The sequence below is a fragment of the Acipenser ruthenus genome, chromosome 24 (genome assembly GCF_902713425.1).
Source record: "Acipenser ruthenus chromosome 24, fAciRut3.2 maternal haplotype, whole genome shotgun sequence".
In the NCBI taxonomy this organism is placed as follows: Eukaryota; Metazoa; Chordata; class Actinopteri; order Acipenseriformes; family Acipenseridae; genus Acipenser; species Acipenser ruthenus.
The window spans coordinates 18,454,204-18,471,019 of record NC_081212.1 but is presented as its reverse complement, the minus strand read 5'-3'; the positions used below and the strand labels follow the sequence as shown (position 1 = coordinate 18,471,019).

Below are 16,816 nucleotides of genomic sequence, written 5' to 3'. Positions count from 1 at the left end.
TCCGCCTTTACAATACTGGGGGAAAAACACATCCAACTGCAGACTGCTCCAACAAAGCGCTTCCTAAAATATCCCCCCACAGGCTATAAAACAGATCTACGCATTTATGCGCATTGGCTTAATTTGCAACGCAAGACAACATCCTTCTAGTTTGCTTCCCTTTTAAACAAATAGAGTACAAAACAAACAAGTCATTCACACTAACCTCCACTGAAATAAACAAAACAAAACAGCAATATGATGGTTAATCATTCAAAATGAAGCCAAATGAACAAGGTAATATTATTATAATGCTGCCGATTACAATAGCGTCCCCTTCAATCTGCTCCAGTACTGAAAACTCAGAATATGCGCAGCTGTACGATGCTTCACCGCCCGTCCCAGCAGGTGTTTAAAACACAATCTTCAAACTGCAAGAGGCTGCCTTCCCCCCTCTAGCTGCTGCCTCCCAGCACAAGAGACACAGACACCCTCATTGAAAGGGCTGGGGCGCCCAGCCGCCCCCCGCAGGGAAAATGCTGCTGCCTTATCAGGTTTGTCCGAATTAATTTGTCCTCTCCAGAGAAAAAAAACTACAGCAGTTTCAGTGCTGTATTGTATAATCGACCCCGTCCAAACACAAAGTAACTTTGCAATGTATGGTTCTCAACCATAAGGAGCACATTGCATACAATAGAACTTACTGTAATAATGTATTTTTAGATCCCATGGTCTGTACTGTACAGTAAAGCATATTGGAGCGGCTCTCACTCTCACCGCGCAAAGAATGTGACAGATTTAAACCCAACCTGGACACACTGTTCACAGAGCAGCATCTCAGCAAGACAATCTGCTGTCACGGTGAAACGAGTCTCAGAATGACATATTAAAACCAACCCCCCATCGGTGCTACACAAATACCAGACCTGCTTGTCAAAGACACAGTCAGGGTGTGCTCTTCGCCAAATAGCAGATTATAGCAGTAAACTTCACAAACCCTTAAAACATGACTTTTTTGGACCGTCATCAAAAAATCTGCAGAAGTAAAATGATTAAATCCCCAAGTCAAAAGATGGTAAAATCAAATTTAAAAAAAGCTATTTTACTATAGCTTTCACTGTAGTTAACTATATACATTTATTTTCAAACAACATGTTGGGAAAGGTATCCTTCAACATATCAATGCTACCCCTCCGGTTCCCCACATTCTACTTCAAGGAGGTAAAAGAACGCAGTTGACATTGAGAACAGATTTGTAATCAATTGGAAAGTTACCTGTAACACAAGTACTTTAGAAATGCAGAACGGTTACACCCAAATGGAACCCCAACCCTCTCCTCCCCCCACCCTCAATCATACGGTAAGGGCAACACACAAACCAGCAAAACAAGTTGTTATTCTACTGAGCTATTTCCTGGGGGACCCCCCCCCCCACCTTCTCGGCTATTTATAGAGGAACAGGCACCACTCTCTTCAGTTTGTGGTTCATACCCAGTCTTCTGTTTAGCTTCCTGTGTTACAGCAAACCCTCTTGTGGGTGGGACTTCCTCTAGTCTGCGGTTGGAACAGACAGCAAAGGATAATAGAAACCAACTTTCTCAGAGAAACTACGAGCAACAGCTTCTAGTGGAAGACCAGAGCGAAAGAAAACAACAAAAAAGCAGCCCTGTATTTGGAGACTGCACAACAAACACTGTTTTGGCAACATTGGTTCTGTAGTTTGGGTTACAGATAAGCCATCTTCCACAGCACATATTTCAACCGAAGAGCAGGGGTGTGTGATATCTTTAACTAACTGCTGGAGAGATTGTTATCAGATTGTTTGTGAATGAGTAGAGACTACTGAGTTTCAAAAGCACCAGAGGGATTTTTGAAGCTACTTGAACAATGCTTTCTGCTTTCACGTGTACAATTAAATAATGGATTAAAAAAATGATATATAATTCATATATAATGCGATATCTGAAACGTAGGTCATAATGTATACAGTTGCTACAGGGTTGTTTCAAACAAACTTACATTACCTAGTTCAGTGGTACTCAACTCTGCCCTCGAGATCTAATCCAGTCCAGGTTTTTATTCCATGCAGGTAGTTAATGGAAGCTGCTAAGAGGCAATTAACTAATTTAGGTCCTGGTTGGAATAAAGACCAGGACTGGAATGGATCTTGAGGGCCAGAGTTGAGTACCACCGCTATAGTTCATCTCAATCCCTACAATGAAGTATCACTGTACTTGTAGAGCAATTCCCATTCAAAGCTTTAGTATATAGCTGAATAAGGCAAACTATTATCTATCTGGGTCACCCTTTTAATGAGTTTAGTTTTTGAAAACGTTACATTATTATAGGTTTCTCTTTCATACATTATTAAAATCACTCTGCCTGTTATCCAACACAGGGTTAAATAATTTTATATAAATATCACATGATTCAATCTTTCCCTTATGTCTTCACATTACAGTTGTGATACACTCTAAGATTACATTTAACAACAACAATAAAACATAGACATTCTTATAAAACTCCCAACTGCCTTTTTCATAAGCAGGTGCTGTCAATAAATAGGTCTCCAAGGGCCATATAATTTATAATTTGCAAATGTGTGACCTTGGCACCCCAGCCCACACACTCAGGTTTGCATAACTGTTTCCCAGCAAGATATAAAAAGACCAAATCACCAGTTTCACCTTCCTTATTCTGACTGCCCCAATCCCATTCTTAAACAAAGGAATGTAGCACTTTACAATCCTGACAGTGAAAAAACACACACAAAAGTGAAAACTAAATACACACAAATAACGTACAAACTGACATTTACCTGAAATGGCACGAGCTGCTACGTCACACAGCAGGCCAATAACACATGTTTAAATACAATTCTTATCAGTTTACTCTGGCAGAGTAATAGAATAGTGTATGGGTTATTTTTAGTGCTTTTAATTCCTACCTCAAGTCTTCCCTCAGGCTTCGCTACGTCCTCCCAGGGTACTACCCAGTAGAACACACACAAATAGTCCATTAACCCTACATTATATTGTTTTTCTCTAGCAGGCGCTCTCTTTCTCTAAATTCAATCGGAGCCAGCCTCTTATTCTGGTCTGAAGAGAACTTCATTATATGGGTCACCCTGCATTCTTTCACAAGACATTACAATTATTTTACACAATATCACACTGGATGTAGGCCCCTGCTATATCAAACCCAAACAGTGTGGCTGGATTTACATTAACATAGTATTTATAAGCACATTAATAACTCTTACATTACTGGTGAGATGTACTCAAGTTACTACAGATGGTGACGGAGAACCCTTCTGAACAAGTGTAACAGATCCATAAACTTCATCCCATGATTGTAAATCTTTCCTACAGACACTTACACCCAACCAGAGCGCCTCTAAACACAGAAGCATTGCTTTAAACATGAACCTGTTTCCTTGGTCAGCCTGAGCCTCTCCGTACATACCCCTCAGCATTTAATGACCTTGTTAGTTCAGGCTCTTAGTCTGCTAATGCTCTGATAAAAATACACTATACCAGAGGAATGCCATCATGCCCTTACCGCAGCTGCTCAGACATGAAGCGAGGTGGAGCTCAGAAAGACGACTCGCATTACCATTCACACCAGGGTGTTAAAACAGGGGAACGCTTCTCAATCTGCTTCAGCATTTAGCAGATACAAATCTCAGGTCTATTCTGGACTGCAATACGATTTTTTTTTTTTTTCCTGCCTAGGATGAGTCAAAAGATGCCTTCAAATCATTCCACTCAGCATTTGGTTTGAGTTGCATCTACTAGGTTGTCCAAAAAGTGGGTCTGTGACAGACAGGCCTGTCTTTGGGAGGCCTTGCAGCGGGTTGGGGAGAGGTGGCACAGCCAATCGGCTTGCTGGGGGCTCCCCTAGTCTGTCCTCTCAGGCAGGCAGCTGGACACAAACAAAAGTGTTGCACTCTTGGGTTCCTCTTGGACGTCCCAGCAAGTGGGGACGCAGCAGCGCAAGACTGAAATTGGGCTGTTTATTTTATTAAAATCTTTTCTGGTCTGGTTTGTGCCCACTTGTTAAATAAAACGCCCCCTGGAGTTAAAATCTCATGTGGTAGTGTGGAGGATTAAATTTCAACTACCAAGCATCACGTCACCTAGAAAATCGAGCTCCTGTGCAGATTAAGGATACAATTATTTTCCCTTTGGGGTGGGAGAGAATCTCTAAACACATCCAAGCAGCACGTTTCATTTCTTATTTAACTTTTGTGTTTGAGCACAACCAAGCGGGGAACCAAGTACTGGAAGCTACAGAAGTTCAAGATGCCCATAGGAAGGTCGCACTCAGTACATCCCAATTCACATCAGGGAGCAAATGCTAGACAACCACAAGTCTGGTACTGTGCAGACTCGCATGGCTAACTCACCAGTAGCTGGAGTAGATTACATGCGGGTTTGTAAACATGGCTTGTTCTCTTGCTCGCTGTTGGCTGTAATCTGCAAGCTTGTTCTCCAGTCTGATGAAAAAACATATTAGCCTCCTGCTGCTGGCGGACCTTTCTGCTAATTAACTTCTGTGTGTCTGGAAAACCTCAATTATACCTTTTAATTCATTATTAAAAACAATTTCTCAGCATTAACGTACAGTGACAGAGGTCTGGTCACCACAGTCATCCCCAGGAGGCTAGGCTGTCTTTAGTTCCATCAATCAGAAAGGCCCAGCTATGCAAATTAGTACAGTTAGGACAGTAGGGAAGAGCAAAGCAAGTAGAGTCAGTGTCGCTTTACTGGGACGCCTCGGGAGAAGTCAAAATATCCCAATTAAACGAGAGGCATTTGAGACCTTAGTCACGCTTTTTTGTTTCTAAATGAAAAGAAAAAAAAAGAATGAAATTACATCTTATAACAAAGCGAGGCATCTGCGATGTTGACACGCCAACTTTCTTTGCAACAACAGCCTGAGAAACCACAGGAGACTCCTCCTCCTTCAAGAGTTCACCGTGGTTTACACAATGTATACGTCACAGCGTAATCACACACTCCCTGCACTGCGATAAGTGATCCTGTCTTGCTCTGAAAAGCGATCTCCGTTCATCATTTGAAAATGCTGCATCCCAATTAAACAAAGTGACATCCCAATTAAACAACATCAATAGCATTGGGAAGAACCCCCTAAGTTGTATCTCATTTAAGCAGCAATCCTGATTATCGGGGTCCCGATTAGGTGGCACAGACTGTACATCACTGACATCAATGAACAGAGAATACTGTAATAGCCTGTATGACTGCAGTGAATTAAAGCTGCAATTTCCTACAATTATTTTATAACAAACTATTTTCTTTCCAGGGGATCATGTTTGCATTTTCCAATACAAAAAGACAGATATTCAGAACATCAAATGTGAAGGAATTGTTTTAGAAAAAGATAGAAGGACAGAAGAGAAGGGGCATAACATTTTTTTTATTTTTATTTTTTTATTTGTTATTTTTTTTTAAAGCAAATGTGCTTACCTTGAGTTTTTCTAAATTATGAACACACTGGACCCCCCTACATCATAAAAAAACAGTGATTACAGGTCGGTTTTGGACAACCTGCAGAACAACCTGTTATCTTTAAATTATTCCCTCTATAGTATTGCTTAAATAAATCGGTTTGAAGATCAGCCTGGAGAGCATTAAAAGACAAAGGACATGAGTAGCTTTAATATATCTACTGATGGCAAAAAAAGAAAAATCTGCAGAAATGGACGCATTACAACCAACAAAGATGTCTCCTACTTGGATGGATCTCAGGTTTTGCCTGGGGGGGGGGGTAACAGCAGGTCAGCAGTTCAGACACTTCTTGTAGGTTAAAGTGTCTTTTAAGGTTCTGTGGAACCACCAATGTAACTGAGCCAGCCAAAGGCTTATGAAAGCACGGATTGGGACCAGCTGCTTTGTTTACTGGAAGCAAAGGGAGAGACTAGTAATGGTATGGACACCTATACATAAAATGAGCAGGTCTCTTCCTTCACCAGTAATCATATAGTATAGTTACCGTATAAAGTCAATAGGCTACTTTACAATTCTGCTTTTGGGAGATGAACGGATTGGAAAGGTGGCATTCATCACTCAGGAAGGAGATTTTGCAGCATGTTGCTGTTTTATTGTGGTCTTGAAAATAGAAGCCTTCTCCACAACAAATCCAGGCCATGTTAAGTAATACCGATTAAAAGGCGTCAGCTGCAGGTCCTGTTACCCTCTCATTATGTTTTTAAGCAAACAGTTTATTCATTTTCCATCAGACTTACTGTGGTGATGGTGTTGACAGCACACACACACACTGCAAACATGTAGGTCCAATAGTTGTAAAGTAATAAAATGTGAAAATGCTGTAGAGCACGATATGTTGGCTGCAGTTTAGCTAATAAAACGTTCACTTAAAAACAACATCTGAAGCATCAGCTGTAAGCACTTTGGCAAGGCTTTATCTACTATAGCCATAACAGAACTGCAGAGGAACAGTCCAAATGGCTGCAGGGGATTTTGTGCTGTAGCAGGTACCCCAATACTACACATATCCTTTTTGAAATGCATAGATGCTGGCTTGCTTAGCACTGAAGACCTCTATTTATTAACAGAGCAGGGATAGTCCAAGCAGTGACAATGCAACCTTTCTCTCACTGCCAAGAAATGAGGCCTCAAGCCGTCACTCAGTTTCCATGCCTACAGAAAACCTGGGCCTCACTCCTGGAGGCTGCATGCAAAACTATAATTTTTTTTACCAAACTGTGTCTCTTTTGTAGTGAGGATCGTGAGGTCTAACTTGACAAGCTGCTTTCGCCTGAGAGTTGTATCAATTGCCGGTTTACCTTGCATTCAAGTCATGGTTGCCTGATGTCTTCCAAAGTAAAAAAAAAAAAAACTTGACGGAGTTGTGTGCTAGAACTGCCAATGCCTCCTGTGACATTTAAAAAATCAGCTTCTTTTACTAAATTGGATTTCATACCATTCGCTTCCAGCCTTAGGGCTTCTTATGCTAATAACTACAGTACTTCTAATGCTTCTTCTAAAATCCCACAATGTGCAGAGCACTGCTTCCACAGATAATTATGAATGTTAGACATCACTCCCCCGAGGGTAACTATGTTCCTTCTTGGATTTCGAGCATCAGAATTCCCATTTGAAACACCTTTTAAGTATAAATTATAAAAGCCCTTGTATTCAAAGAGAGAAAAATACTCTAATAAATCACAAGGGTCTGACTTGCTGGAGATTAACAAGGGGATATACATCCTTTCATCTCAACTTGGGACTGTAGATCCACGCAAGGCAATTCCTGTTCTAGAGGCCCGGGGGAGGGGCCCAACAATAATGAATTCATTTCTGTTACAAAGCCCTGGAAACAGGATAAAGCCAGGGTTATCTCTCTAGGTAAGCCATCAACCAGACGGAGAAGGAGGTTGAAAGTTGGGAAAATTGGTATTTTTGCAAACTCCAGACACGTTTCACAGACTGATTTGATGGTAAAGATGGGAACATGTTATTAGACATTTGGCATTTTTTAGTTATGCTTAAACCTGTGGTTATATTTTAGCCCATAATAATGTTCACCTTAGCATGCATCTCAGCTTGTTTAAAAAATAAATAAATCAATCAATAAATAAAAAAACTGGTATGGCACTAACAAAAAAAAAAAGATTTGTTATACAGGGGTACGTTTGGCAAGATTCATCTCTTGCAGGTCACATGCACGTTGTGAAATGTCAAGAATTTGTCATAGATGCTTTACTCTTAACCACACAGTGGTCCCTTTTTCTTAGTCAGCTGAAGCCAAATAAAAAAAAATACAGATTACAGTGATTTGTTAAATAATCACAGTGTAACGTGGGCTAAGATTAAAAAGCATCCGTCTTTTACTGGGTAGATGTGAGTAGCAATGTAATACCAAATCATCCAAGGGGCGCTCCTTGGGCTCTTAGCAACTTATTGGGCACTATTATATAAAACAAGGTGTCTGAACACGTCCACCGGCAATGATAAATATTACATTACAGATTGTACACTCAACGAAGCGTAGACCCCCACAACCTGCTGTACAGTACAAATGGTCTCACCAAACGGGACAAATCATTTGACTGAAACCGAAGCTAGAAGCAAGTTTGTTTGGTGCTGCTGAAAGTTCAACCCATCATACAGCTCTGGTGTGGATGCCATTTTGGTTGAGATATAAAATCAAAGTTTGATCTGCTTCAGTGCCAAGCGTCGCTTTGTATTCTCTTTAGCGATACAGGTGCCAGCGTGCAGCAAAGATACAGTAAGATACTTCAGCATTTTGATAAAGGAAAGAGACTAAACCTGGTCTAGTGGTTTTATAGTTTTACCTCAAAGTTTATAATGTCATTTAGGTTAAGGAAGCCCCCCCAGACCCAAAAAGATCTCTGAATAATATGTCTGTGTACAGTTACAACAGGAAAGGGTGCATGAACTTTGGTATTCAATGTTGTTCAATGTTCGAATGTGGACTATTTATTAAACAATGACCTTGTTCCTGCAAAAAAGCAGCGGCTAAATTAACCTCACCTTTATCCCGTCAATCAAAATGCCAAAATTCAACCGAATTCACTTGATGTTCTCGATTGCCAGTGCCATTGCCAGTGACATTACAGAGGAGTTTCCATCAAATGGGAATTGAAAATGAAACGCATGTGAATAGATTTAAACAGAAAAGTTAAAAGAAGTCTCAACTTTCCTTCTTGGAGCAATGCAGAGTGTGAGACAAATACCAGGCCTGGCTTAAATCACTGGCAACAGAAAGAAATCAAATAGGAAAATATGCTTTAAACAAATGACAAGTTCACTGAGGGACAAACTCACAAAGTGCTCCAGATGAAACGCACAGTAAGGAAGTGGCGAGCTTAATGAAGTCAAGGTTTTGTACAGTAACCCTTTACCATTTATTGTGTGTGTTACATTTTTCATATAAGAACATAAGAACATAAGAACATAAGAACGTTTACAAATGAGAGGAGGCCATTCAGCCCATCTTGCTCGTTTGGTTGTTAGTAGCTTATTGATCCCAGAATCTCATCAAGCAGCTTCTTGAAGGATCCCAGGGTGTCAGCTTCAACAACATTACTGGGGAGTTGGTTCCAGACCCTCACAATTCTCTGTGTAAAAAAGTGCCTCCTATTTTCTGTTCTGAATGCCCCTTTATCTAATCTCCATTTATGACCCCTGGTCCTTGTTTCTTTTTTCAAGTCAAAGAAGTCCCCCGGGTTGACATTGTCTATACCTTTTAGGATTTTGAATGTTTGAATCAGATCGCCGCGTAGTCTTCTTTGTTCAAGACTGAATAGATTCAATTATTTTAGCCTGTCTGCATACGACATGCCTTTTAAACCCGGGATAATTCTGGTTGCTCTTCTTTGCACTCTTTCTAGAGCAGCAATATCCTTTTTGTAACAAGGTGACCAGAACTGAACACAATATTCTAGGTGAGGTCTTACTAATGCATTGTAGAGTTTTAACATTACTTCCCTTGATTTAAATTCAACACTTCTCACAATATATCCAAGCATCTTGTTAGCCTTTTTTACAATATATGCAAGCATCTTGTTAGCCTTTTTTATAGCTTCCCCACAAGGTACCGAGCGACCAGACTTCCATCAAAATGGTACATTTTTGTTGTGTAAACTTGGGTGAATCAAAGCACAGCTGTAACAAATTTGAAACTGATATATTTAAACACTGCGGCCTCCATCAGCCTAACCTCCCCCAAAATAAATAAATACAAATGTACTAGGCCTCCGTTAATTGGTAATGAATTGTTTACAAAAGCCTTTGCTCTTGGAAATGCACTGCTATCTGGAGCACCACATCCTCAATCCACTTGCAAACAAAACCCGTAGCATTGCATCGACAAACAAAAAACTGGACTGAGAACAAGGCCGACAAGAACTTGCTGTGAAAGACCATACGAGCACACAAGGCCACTGCTTTCAACTCTACTGGGACAACAATCAGCGGGTACATCACACTTACTGTTAAAAAAGAAGAATAACAATCCTGAGCAAATACTCTGGACAAGCACTGTTTCTACACGACACCTAACCCCATTAAACAGAACCGTTCCCATAACACTAACCTCATTATATTTTTTGGAGTGGCTGCCTATGCAGAGGCTAACCCACTAGTGCGTTTAGGTAGTTTCCCAGCTGGCTAACTGACTCCCCCCACTAGCATCACACCACACCTTACTGTGGGAACAGAGACGGTTTATATTTGGAAAAAGCTATAAAATTGAGAATGAATTGCGTAACTTTACAATCTAGTAGCTGATACTGAAACTATGTCATGTCAGGTCATAAACCACCCCCAATGATTCAGAATCAACAACGTGGTAATCCATTCCATACACTCAGCACTGTGGTGCCACCTACCCTCAGACCTAAGCCTTTCCCCACCTTATTTGCATCCATGTCCTCTGGTTATGGTTCCTGTGCTTAGTTTAAAGCATTTATTCATTGTATCAACATGTTAAGTTTCACTTCCTGACAGGTTCTCTCAAAAAATTGGATAAGCAGTTGTCTAGATATATCTGTCAAGAACGTTCATCATAATTTAATAAACGGTTCTCTAGATGCAACATGTGTGCGTACGACCGCTTCCCCAGTCTGAAAGAACAGGCTAACAGTGGTGTATCAGTTTATTTGTGTGCATTTCTCAAAACCATTGTTTTGGTCAAAGGTTACACCCTTAAATAAGGAACTATTAAATTCCTTGTTACAGTTATTTCTTTATTTCACCATCCGATTGACACATAAAATAAAAATAATTTAAAAAGATGCATCAGTGAAATAGTAAAGGCTTTTAGACAGGACTTTCAAAGTTTACTGTCAACAACGGACTTTATATACACCCTGTTAGAGCTGTCTCTAAAAACCACATCAAAAACACTGGATGCACAGATGCCAAACAACTGCAAAGCAGGAACCTGTGCAACCACCTATAGATCTTCAAAATGTGTATAAAAAACACATCACTAATTACGTTTCCCCTCGAAGGCTCCCTGAATCTCTCCCAGCACAATCAATAAAGACCAAGACGATTCTTGGTAGAACTACTTAAAAGAACGAGATTCACTACTCAGTGGAGACCAGATTGATCTGGACCCTACTGTAATTACAGATTGCTGGTAACTTTACTAACCAGCGCATCTCACAGCACACTAGCACATCGAATCAAGAATGTCAGGAACACGCATGTCCCTCCCACTCCGTTCAACAGCCTTCACATACCCCCATATTAATATACACTCAAGAGGGCCCATAGCAAGTTTCACCAGGTTTGGGAAAGCGGTTCTTAAATGCAAAACTCACACAGAAATACAGTCGAACAGACAACTTCCATCCCCCTGACAAATGAGGATACATTCAATAACAAGGTCCTTCACACGTTCCATCACAGCTTGACAAGTGGATTACTGCAGAAGCCTAAAGGACAGACACGCCTGTCCCCACTATATGAAAGTGCATCGGCTACACATATATGCTTCAAAAAGCGAAATACAATTTCACCACAATTGGAGAAGTACCGGTAATATGTATGAAGAAATGTGCAACATGGATTTTATGTTATTAATAATTTTATATCCCCACAGTAATGGGTGCAGGGGATAAGGGATTTTCCACAAATCTATGCATGTCAATTACGCTACCATTTAGTCGTCAACAAGAGCTGTTTCATTTGCTTATCTTCGTGTGGAACATAGCCTTCCTTCCAGGACAAACCACACAGGAAACCTGCAGAGGAATTTTTCGGCAGGGTGTCCTTTCTGCATGACATGGCCAACTTTTCCACGCCACATTGCTGGGGCTGTTGACAAAACAACTTGAAGAGATATGACACCAAAAATGAGGTCGAGTCAGGATATTGCAATCTGCAATGGGTTATGCTAGAGTCAGCAGACAGTAAACATAAAATAATCAAAAAAGAAAAAACAAATCAAGTCTGTTATAACCCTGTGAGATCTTGTTCATCCTGCCATGCAGGAATGCTGCCAGCAGATTAGCCCTGCCCCCATTTGACATTTTAGCATCAAGGTTCTCTGCTGCTGGATCCACTATGCTGTGTTCCAATGGTACAGAGTGCTCTAATAAGACCATGGATAAACGGCGAGGGCTCTGTGCTTGTGCTGCGGCAGATTAAACAGTGAGACACAGAAACCCCACCGACTGCCCCCCCACCCCCAGTACATTTTCCATCAATATCTCAGTCTCCCTGGAATGCTAAACATAAACAGCTTAATGATATATTATTAGCATCCCCAATCTGACCTCCTTCCCCCCCACCTCCATCACAACTTGAGGGCCACAGCAGTAATTAAAAACACATTATCAATCCCTTGTGTTCCCTCATTTTCTCCCCCTCCCCCCCAGCCCCTTTCTTTTTTTTTCCCTGCTACTCACGCATTGGGAGGCGAAAGAGGCGCGTTGGAAGTCGCTCGCTGACAATGGAAGACAGCTGCTTTCCCTGCACGAGCCTTTCATGAGCTGAATTAGCAGTGCGAGCGAGACTCCCCCTCCCCTCCCCCCATGCTCCACTACACACTGATCTACACTGATCCACACACACACACACACACACACACGACTCAGAGACAGAGAAGGAGGGAGGGAAGCATGAAAGGCCTTTGTTCCCTGAGCTGTAATGGCTTTTACAGGCCTAGGTCGATATGAGGCCTACCTCTCATTCGCAATGGGAAAACAAACCACAAGATGAATAAAACTCAGTCATATTTTTAACACCAATTCTTTAGAATTTGTTTTTATACCAGTATTTTTACAAAAGTATCTTTCTTTAAAATCATACTGTTTGGCAAAACCCATGTTACTTTTTAATTTTTGTTTTACAAAAAAAGTGGCGTCTAGTAATCATTTACTGCCTTACATCACACGCAAAAACTTTTGACAGAAGGTCAAAGCTGTTGCCAGACTCAGAACAGCATTGCACTCCTAGAATTCCAACAACACTTTATGACTGGGAAGGAAAGGATTCCAACATCAAAATATGTCCATACAAAGCACTCCCAGAGCTCTAGACTTGGATTTCCTGGACAACCGCTCTGTAAAACAGGAGATTGCGTCACTGACACCCTGGGCAGAACAGCGACCGCAACAACTGGATGTCTGTCAACAAACACTCTACCTACAGCACTTCAGTCTTTCCAGCTAGCTTTCCAGGACAGGGATGTGACCAGCATGGCAGCCTAGACTGCTGAAATGTTCCTCAAGTCTTCCTTGGGAAGGATTCCCCTCCCCCGCCCTGGTTTACACGCACCGTCTGCAGATCTGGTCACCTCAAAGCATTTTCTGCACTGCAGAGACAGAGGCTAATGGCAGACATGTGGAAAACAATTAGTGTCAAGTGTTTTTAGTGGAGAAGAAACAGCTCGCAGGCGGCGCATGCTTGAAGCAACAGCAGTAGAAGGAGTTCAGCAGGAATCGCAGTAGCAGCCCAGCGGGGGTGGGGTGGGCAGTAAATGCTTCCCCACACTGAGAAGGCCTCGCAGTCAGTGTTTCTTTCCAGACAGTTTTAAGGGATGTTACCTGTCTTACCCTGGCTTTAAGAACAGCATTCTGACAATTATTGTGGGTAAATAAGGGGTTTTCTTCTGAATTTCAAAATATTGTTTCACTTTGTTTAGAAGAATAATAATAAACCTTCCAACTTCAATCTACGAACATGTGTCTTTACTGCATTGATGAAATACAGGCAGCCAGACCTCTGAACCCAGGTTGCGAGAATACAGTGCCTAGACATTGTTTCACTTGTAAAGATCATAGGATTAATGTTAAGAAGAGGTTTGGTTAACCACAGTTTACTGTGAAAGAACTCAAAGTAATACTGACTACCTAATGGTCTTCTGTTTCATTATGTCATGCAGTGAAATGTTTTGTATCAACAAAAAATTACATTTAATCATCATTAAAGCAACAAGTCTCCAATTACACAGCAGTTTAAGTCACTTTAATTTACTGCAAGTGGATGTGCAAGTGTCATTTAAATTCAGATTAAGCTCACACAAAGTTGAAATGCTCAAATTGCTATGTAGTGGATGACTGTTTTTTGGCCCACTGATCTGAAGCTTTCCCCACAGACTGGGGCTTTTTAAGCTGTGTTTTGATTTCCTCTTGTTCTGCTGTGCTGCAGGTACCCAGCATCTTGTCTCTTTGAGCTCTTATGATACACACAACATAATGTTGCAGTTCAGCAGAAACCAAAAAGGCTGCATAGTTAAGCAAATTATTTTTTTCTAACCTTAAACCTCTGTGCATTCTTGAACCGTGAACAAACCAACACGTTTAGTAATTCAGTGTCAAGCTACAAGTGAACTTATTAAAAGTCTTCATTGCAACTATGCTGTGATGTAACACTTGTCAATGAACCATACCAAGATTGAGGTATAGTTAACCAGGGGTGTAAGGTTCAGGTACTCATATAATCTTAACAAGACACCCCCTTTAATGGTCTAAAACGTGGCAGATCTTAATACTGATACCTTATTTCTACTGAAAAAATAGAGACAAAATATTATCTTGGTTCTCAGCTGTAAATTGTTTTAAAACCACAGAACAAAAACAGGCCTTACCCATTGTACACGATGTTCCAGAAGAATGAAACCACGATACAGCAAAACATTTCCACTGCATCAGATAAGGGGAACTCACTTACTGGGACCGAGTGAAGTTGTTGATTATCTCCTGAAATCTGCCTGCACTTAATCTGTGTTTACATACTTCTGAAACACACTGTATATCCTCTTCCTTTATATACTGTCTTTGCAAAGAATCTACTTCCTCTCATGCCAAGGTGCCTGGGGCTCAGTGGTCAGACAAATAGCCATATCCCAGCACTCAAAGTCAGTTAGGAATTCAGACTATTGTACAAATAGCGTGCACAGAATCAATCTACCAGCCATATGGTGTGCGTTTCCTTATTTGAACTTGTTAAAACACGGTCTCAAACTTGCCCTGTAATCTTTAAAAATAATTTGACAGATGCTGAATAAGAGCAAGGGTATGCTACTGGTCACCTGGGAAAATCAAACCCTGAGGTGTTTCACTGCTTTACCTCACATCGTACGAGAGTAATGCACTAGCTTGTCAAAATACTGACAAATGAGCAAACTGACCACCCTTCACGCATCTCGCATGGTTTCCAAGCGGACACAGTCTCACACATCAGCACAACACCAAGGTGGGCGTGTGCGACACAACAAGCACTGGCCTTTAACTGCACTTCCTGTTTATGTTGTAGGTGACACCTTGCTTGCGGTCTTGTCACGGAGTGAGAAATTCACACCCCATGCTGGCAGCCTTTTATGAATATTTTCTAAAGAACAAAATCATCTTTACAATTCAGTACAAAATGAGTTCAGGTTACTGCAGCTGGTGAGGAGTTGTAAAAGTTCTAAAAATCACTTCTTACATCCTGTTTAAGGAATGCACAGTAATACAGGGGCAGCAGTGTGGAGTAGTGGTTAGGGCTCTGGACTCTTGACCGGAGGGTCGTGGGTTCAATCCCCAGTGGGGGACACTGCTGTTGTACCCTTGAGCAAGGTACTTTACCTAGATTGCTCCAGTAAAAACCCAACTGTATAAATGGGTAATTGTATGTAAAAATAATGTGATATCTGTATAATGTGAAATAATGTATAATGTAAATGTGATACCTTGTAACAATTGTAAGTCGCCCTGGATAAGGGCGTCTGCTAAGAAATAAATAATAATAATAATAATACAATAGTACCAGTCAGAGTTATTGGTTGTCAAGGCAGTCTTAACATTCCTTAATCCACAGCAATTCAGTTTAGTCAAGGACATTCTTTCATCCACTCTTGAAAAGATCTTTGATCAATCTCGGGCACCCCCTGTGATATAAACACTCATTAGAACAAGCACCTTGTTGGCGGCTGACGAATGCCTGGGTAATAAAGGTTTTTAATGGAGGTGGAGGGAGTAAGTGTACCTCAATTGAATTATTCATGCAGCAGCCGAGCGCTCAAACTCTTTAAAAAAAAAAAAAAAAAAAGGACTCTGGAGGGTGAAGTCTCCATGGTGACTCAGAAATGTCACGAATGTGCATTAGCTGCAGGTACACAGTTATTCACAGGGCTGAATCAGCTGACAAGAACACCAGCTAAACCTAAAAACAAAGCCCTCTTCACTTTGCATTTGTATTTATATAACAGGAATTGTGTGCCACGGTTTTGCATACATTTCTTTAAAAAGTTTGTTTGGCACATTCTAATTTCTATAGCCTTTTACAGAACTCCTGAAACTCTAACGTTATGACAGACCAGGGAAGTAGAACAATGAATGAAGAAGAATGGACAGGCTTGTCTGTATTACTAACACAGTGCTGACTCTGAACTAACCAAGCCTGGACACAAAAAAGCAGGACTGTGTTACCCCACTGAATAGCACCCAAGAAACAGCTGCCCATGAGGGAATTCACCCTTGAGTGTAGCACCCTCCTTTCCTGGGTGCTGCGACCCTGTGCTCCAGCCTCGCAGTTCATGCTCCCTCCTGCAACGAGGACACACTACAATGCTTAGAGAGAAATTCTCAAGGAAAAGTTGAGAAATTATTCCCAGAGTAACCCATGACATGAGAATAAAAATACAAAAAACTACAAAAAAAACTTTTAAAAAAATCAGAATTGCGTTTAAAAATATACTGCTGTGAAACAGACAAGGTAAAGTAATGCATTGCTTGATAATACTGCAGTGTTCTGTAATATTTCAATGAAATCTCTCCACGCTTGTCATGATACTTGTCTAAAATATCAGATATCCACCAACAGTGTTCTGC

The 16,816-nt window shown here is 40.9% G+C and overlaps 1 protein-coding gene across 3 annotated transcripts in view; it reads right to left on the bottom strand.

The window, feature by feature from the left end:
* The window catches only part of LOC117428418 (zinc finger protein 609-like), a 74,873-nt gene that overhangs the window by 31,959 nt on the left and 26,098 nt on the right, over positions 1–16,816 (bottom strand). The window contains exon 1 of one of the 3 annotated variants that reach the window (XM_058998503.1): positions 12,410–12,505. The exons of the other annotated variants lie outside the window; for them this stretch is intronic. Coding sequence (XP_058854486.1) covers positions 12,410–12,490 — 81 coding nt within the window. The 5' untranslated portion in view covers positions 12,491–12,505. Of the gene's footprint in view, positions 1–12,409; positions 12,506–16,816 lie in introns of those variants that run through there. 3 annotated transcript variants of the gene reach the window in all.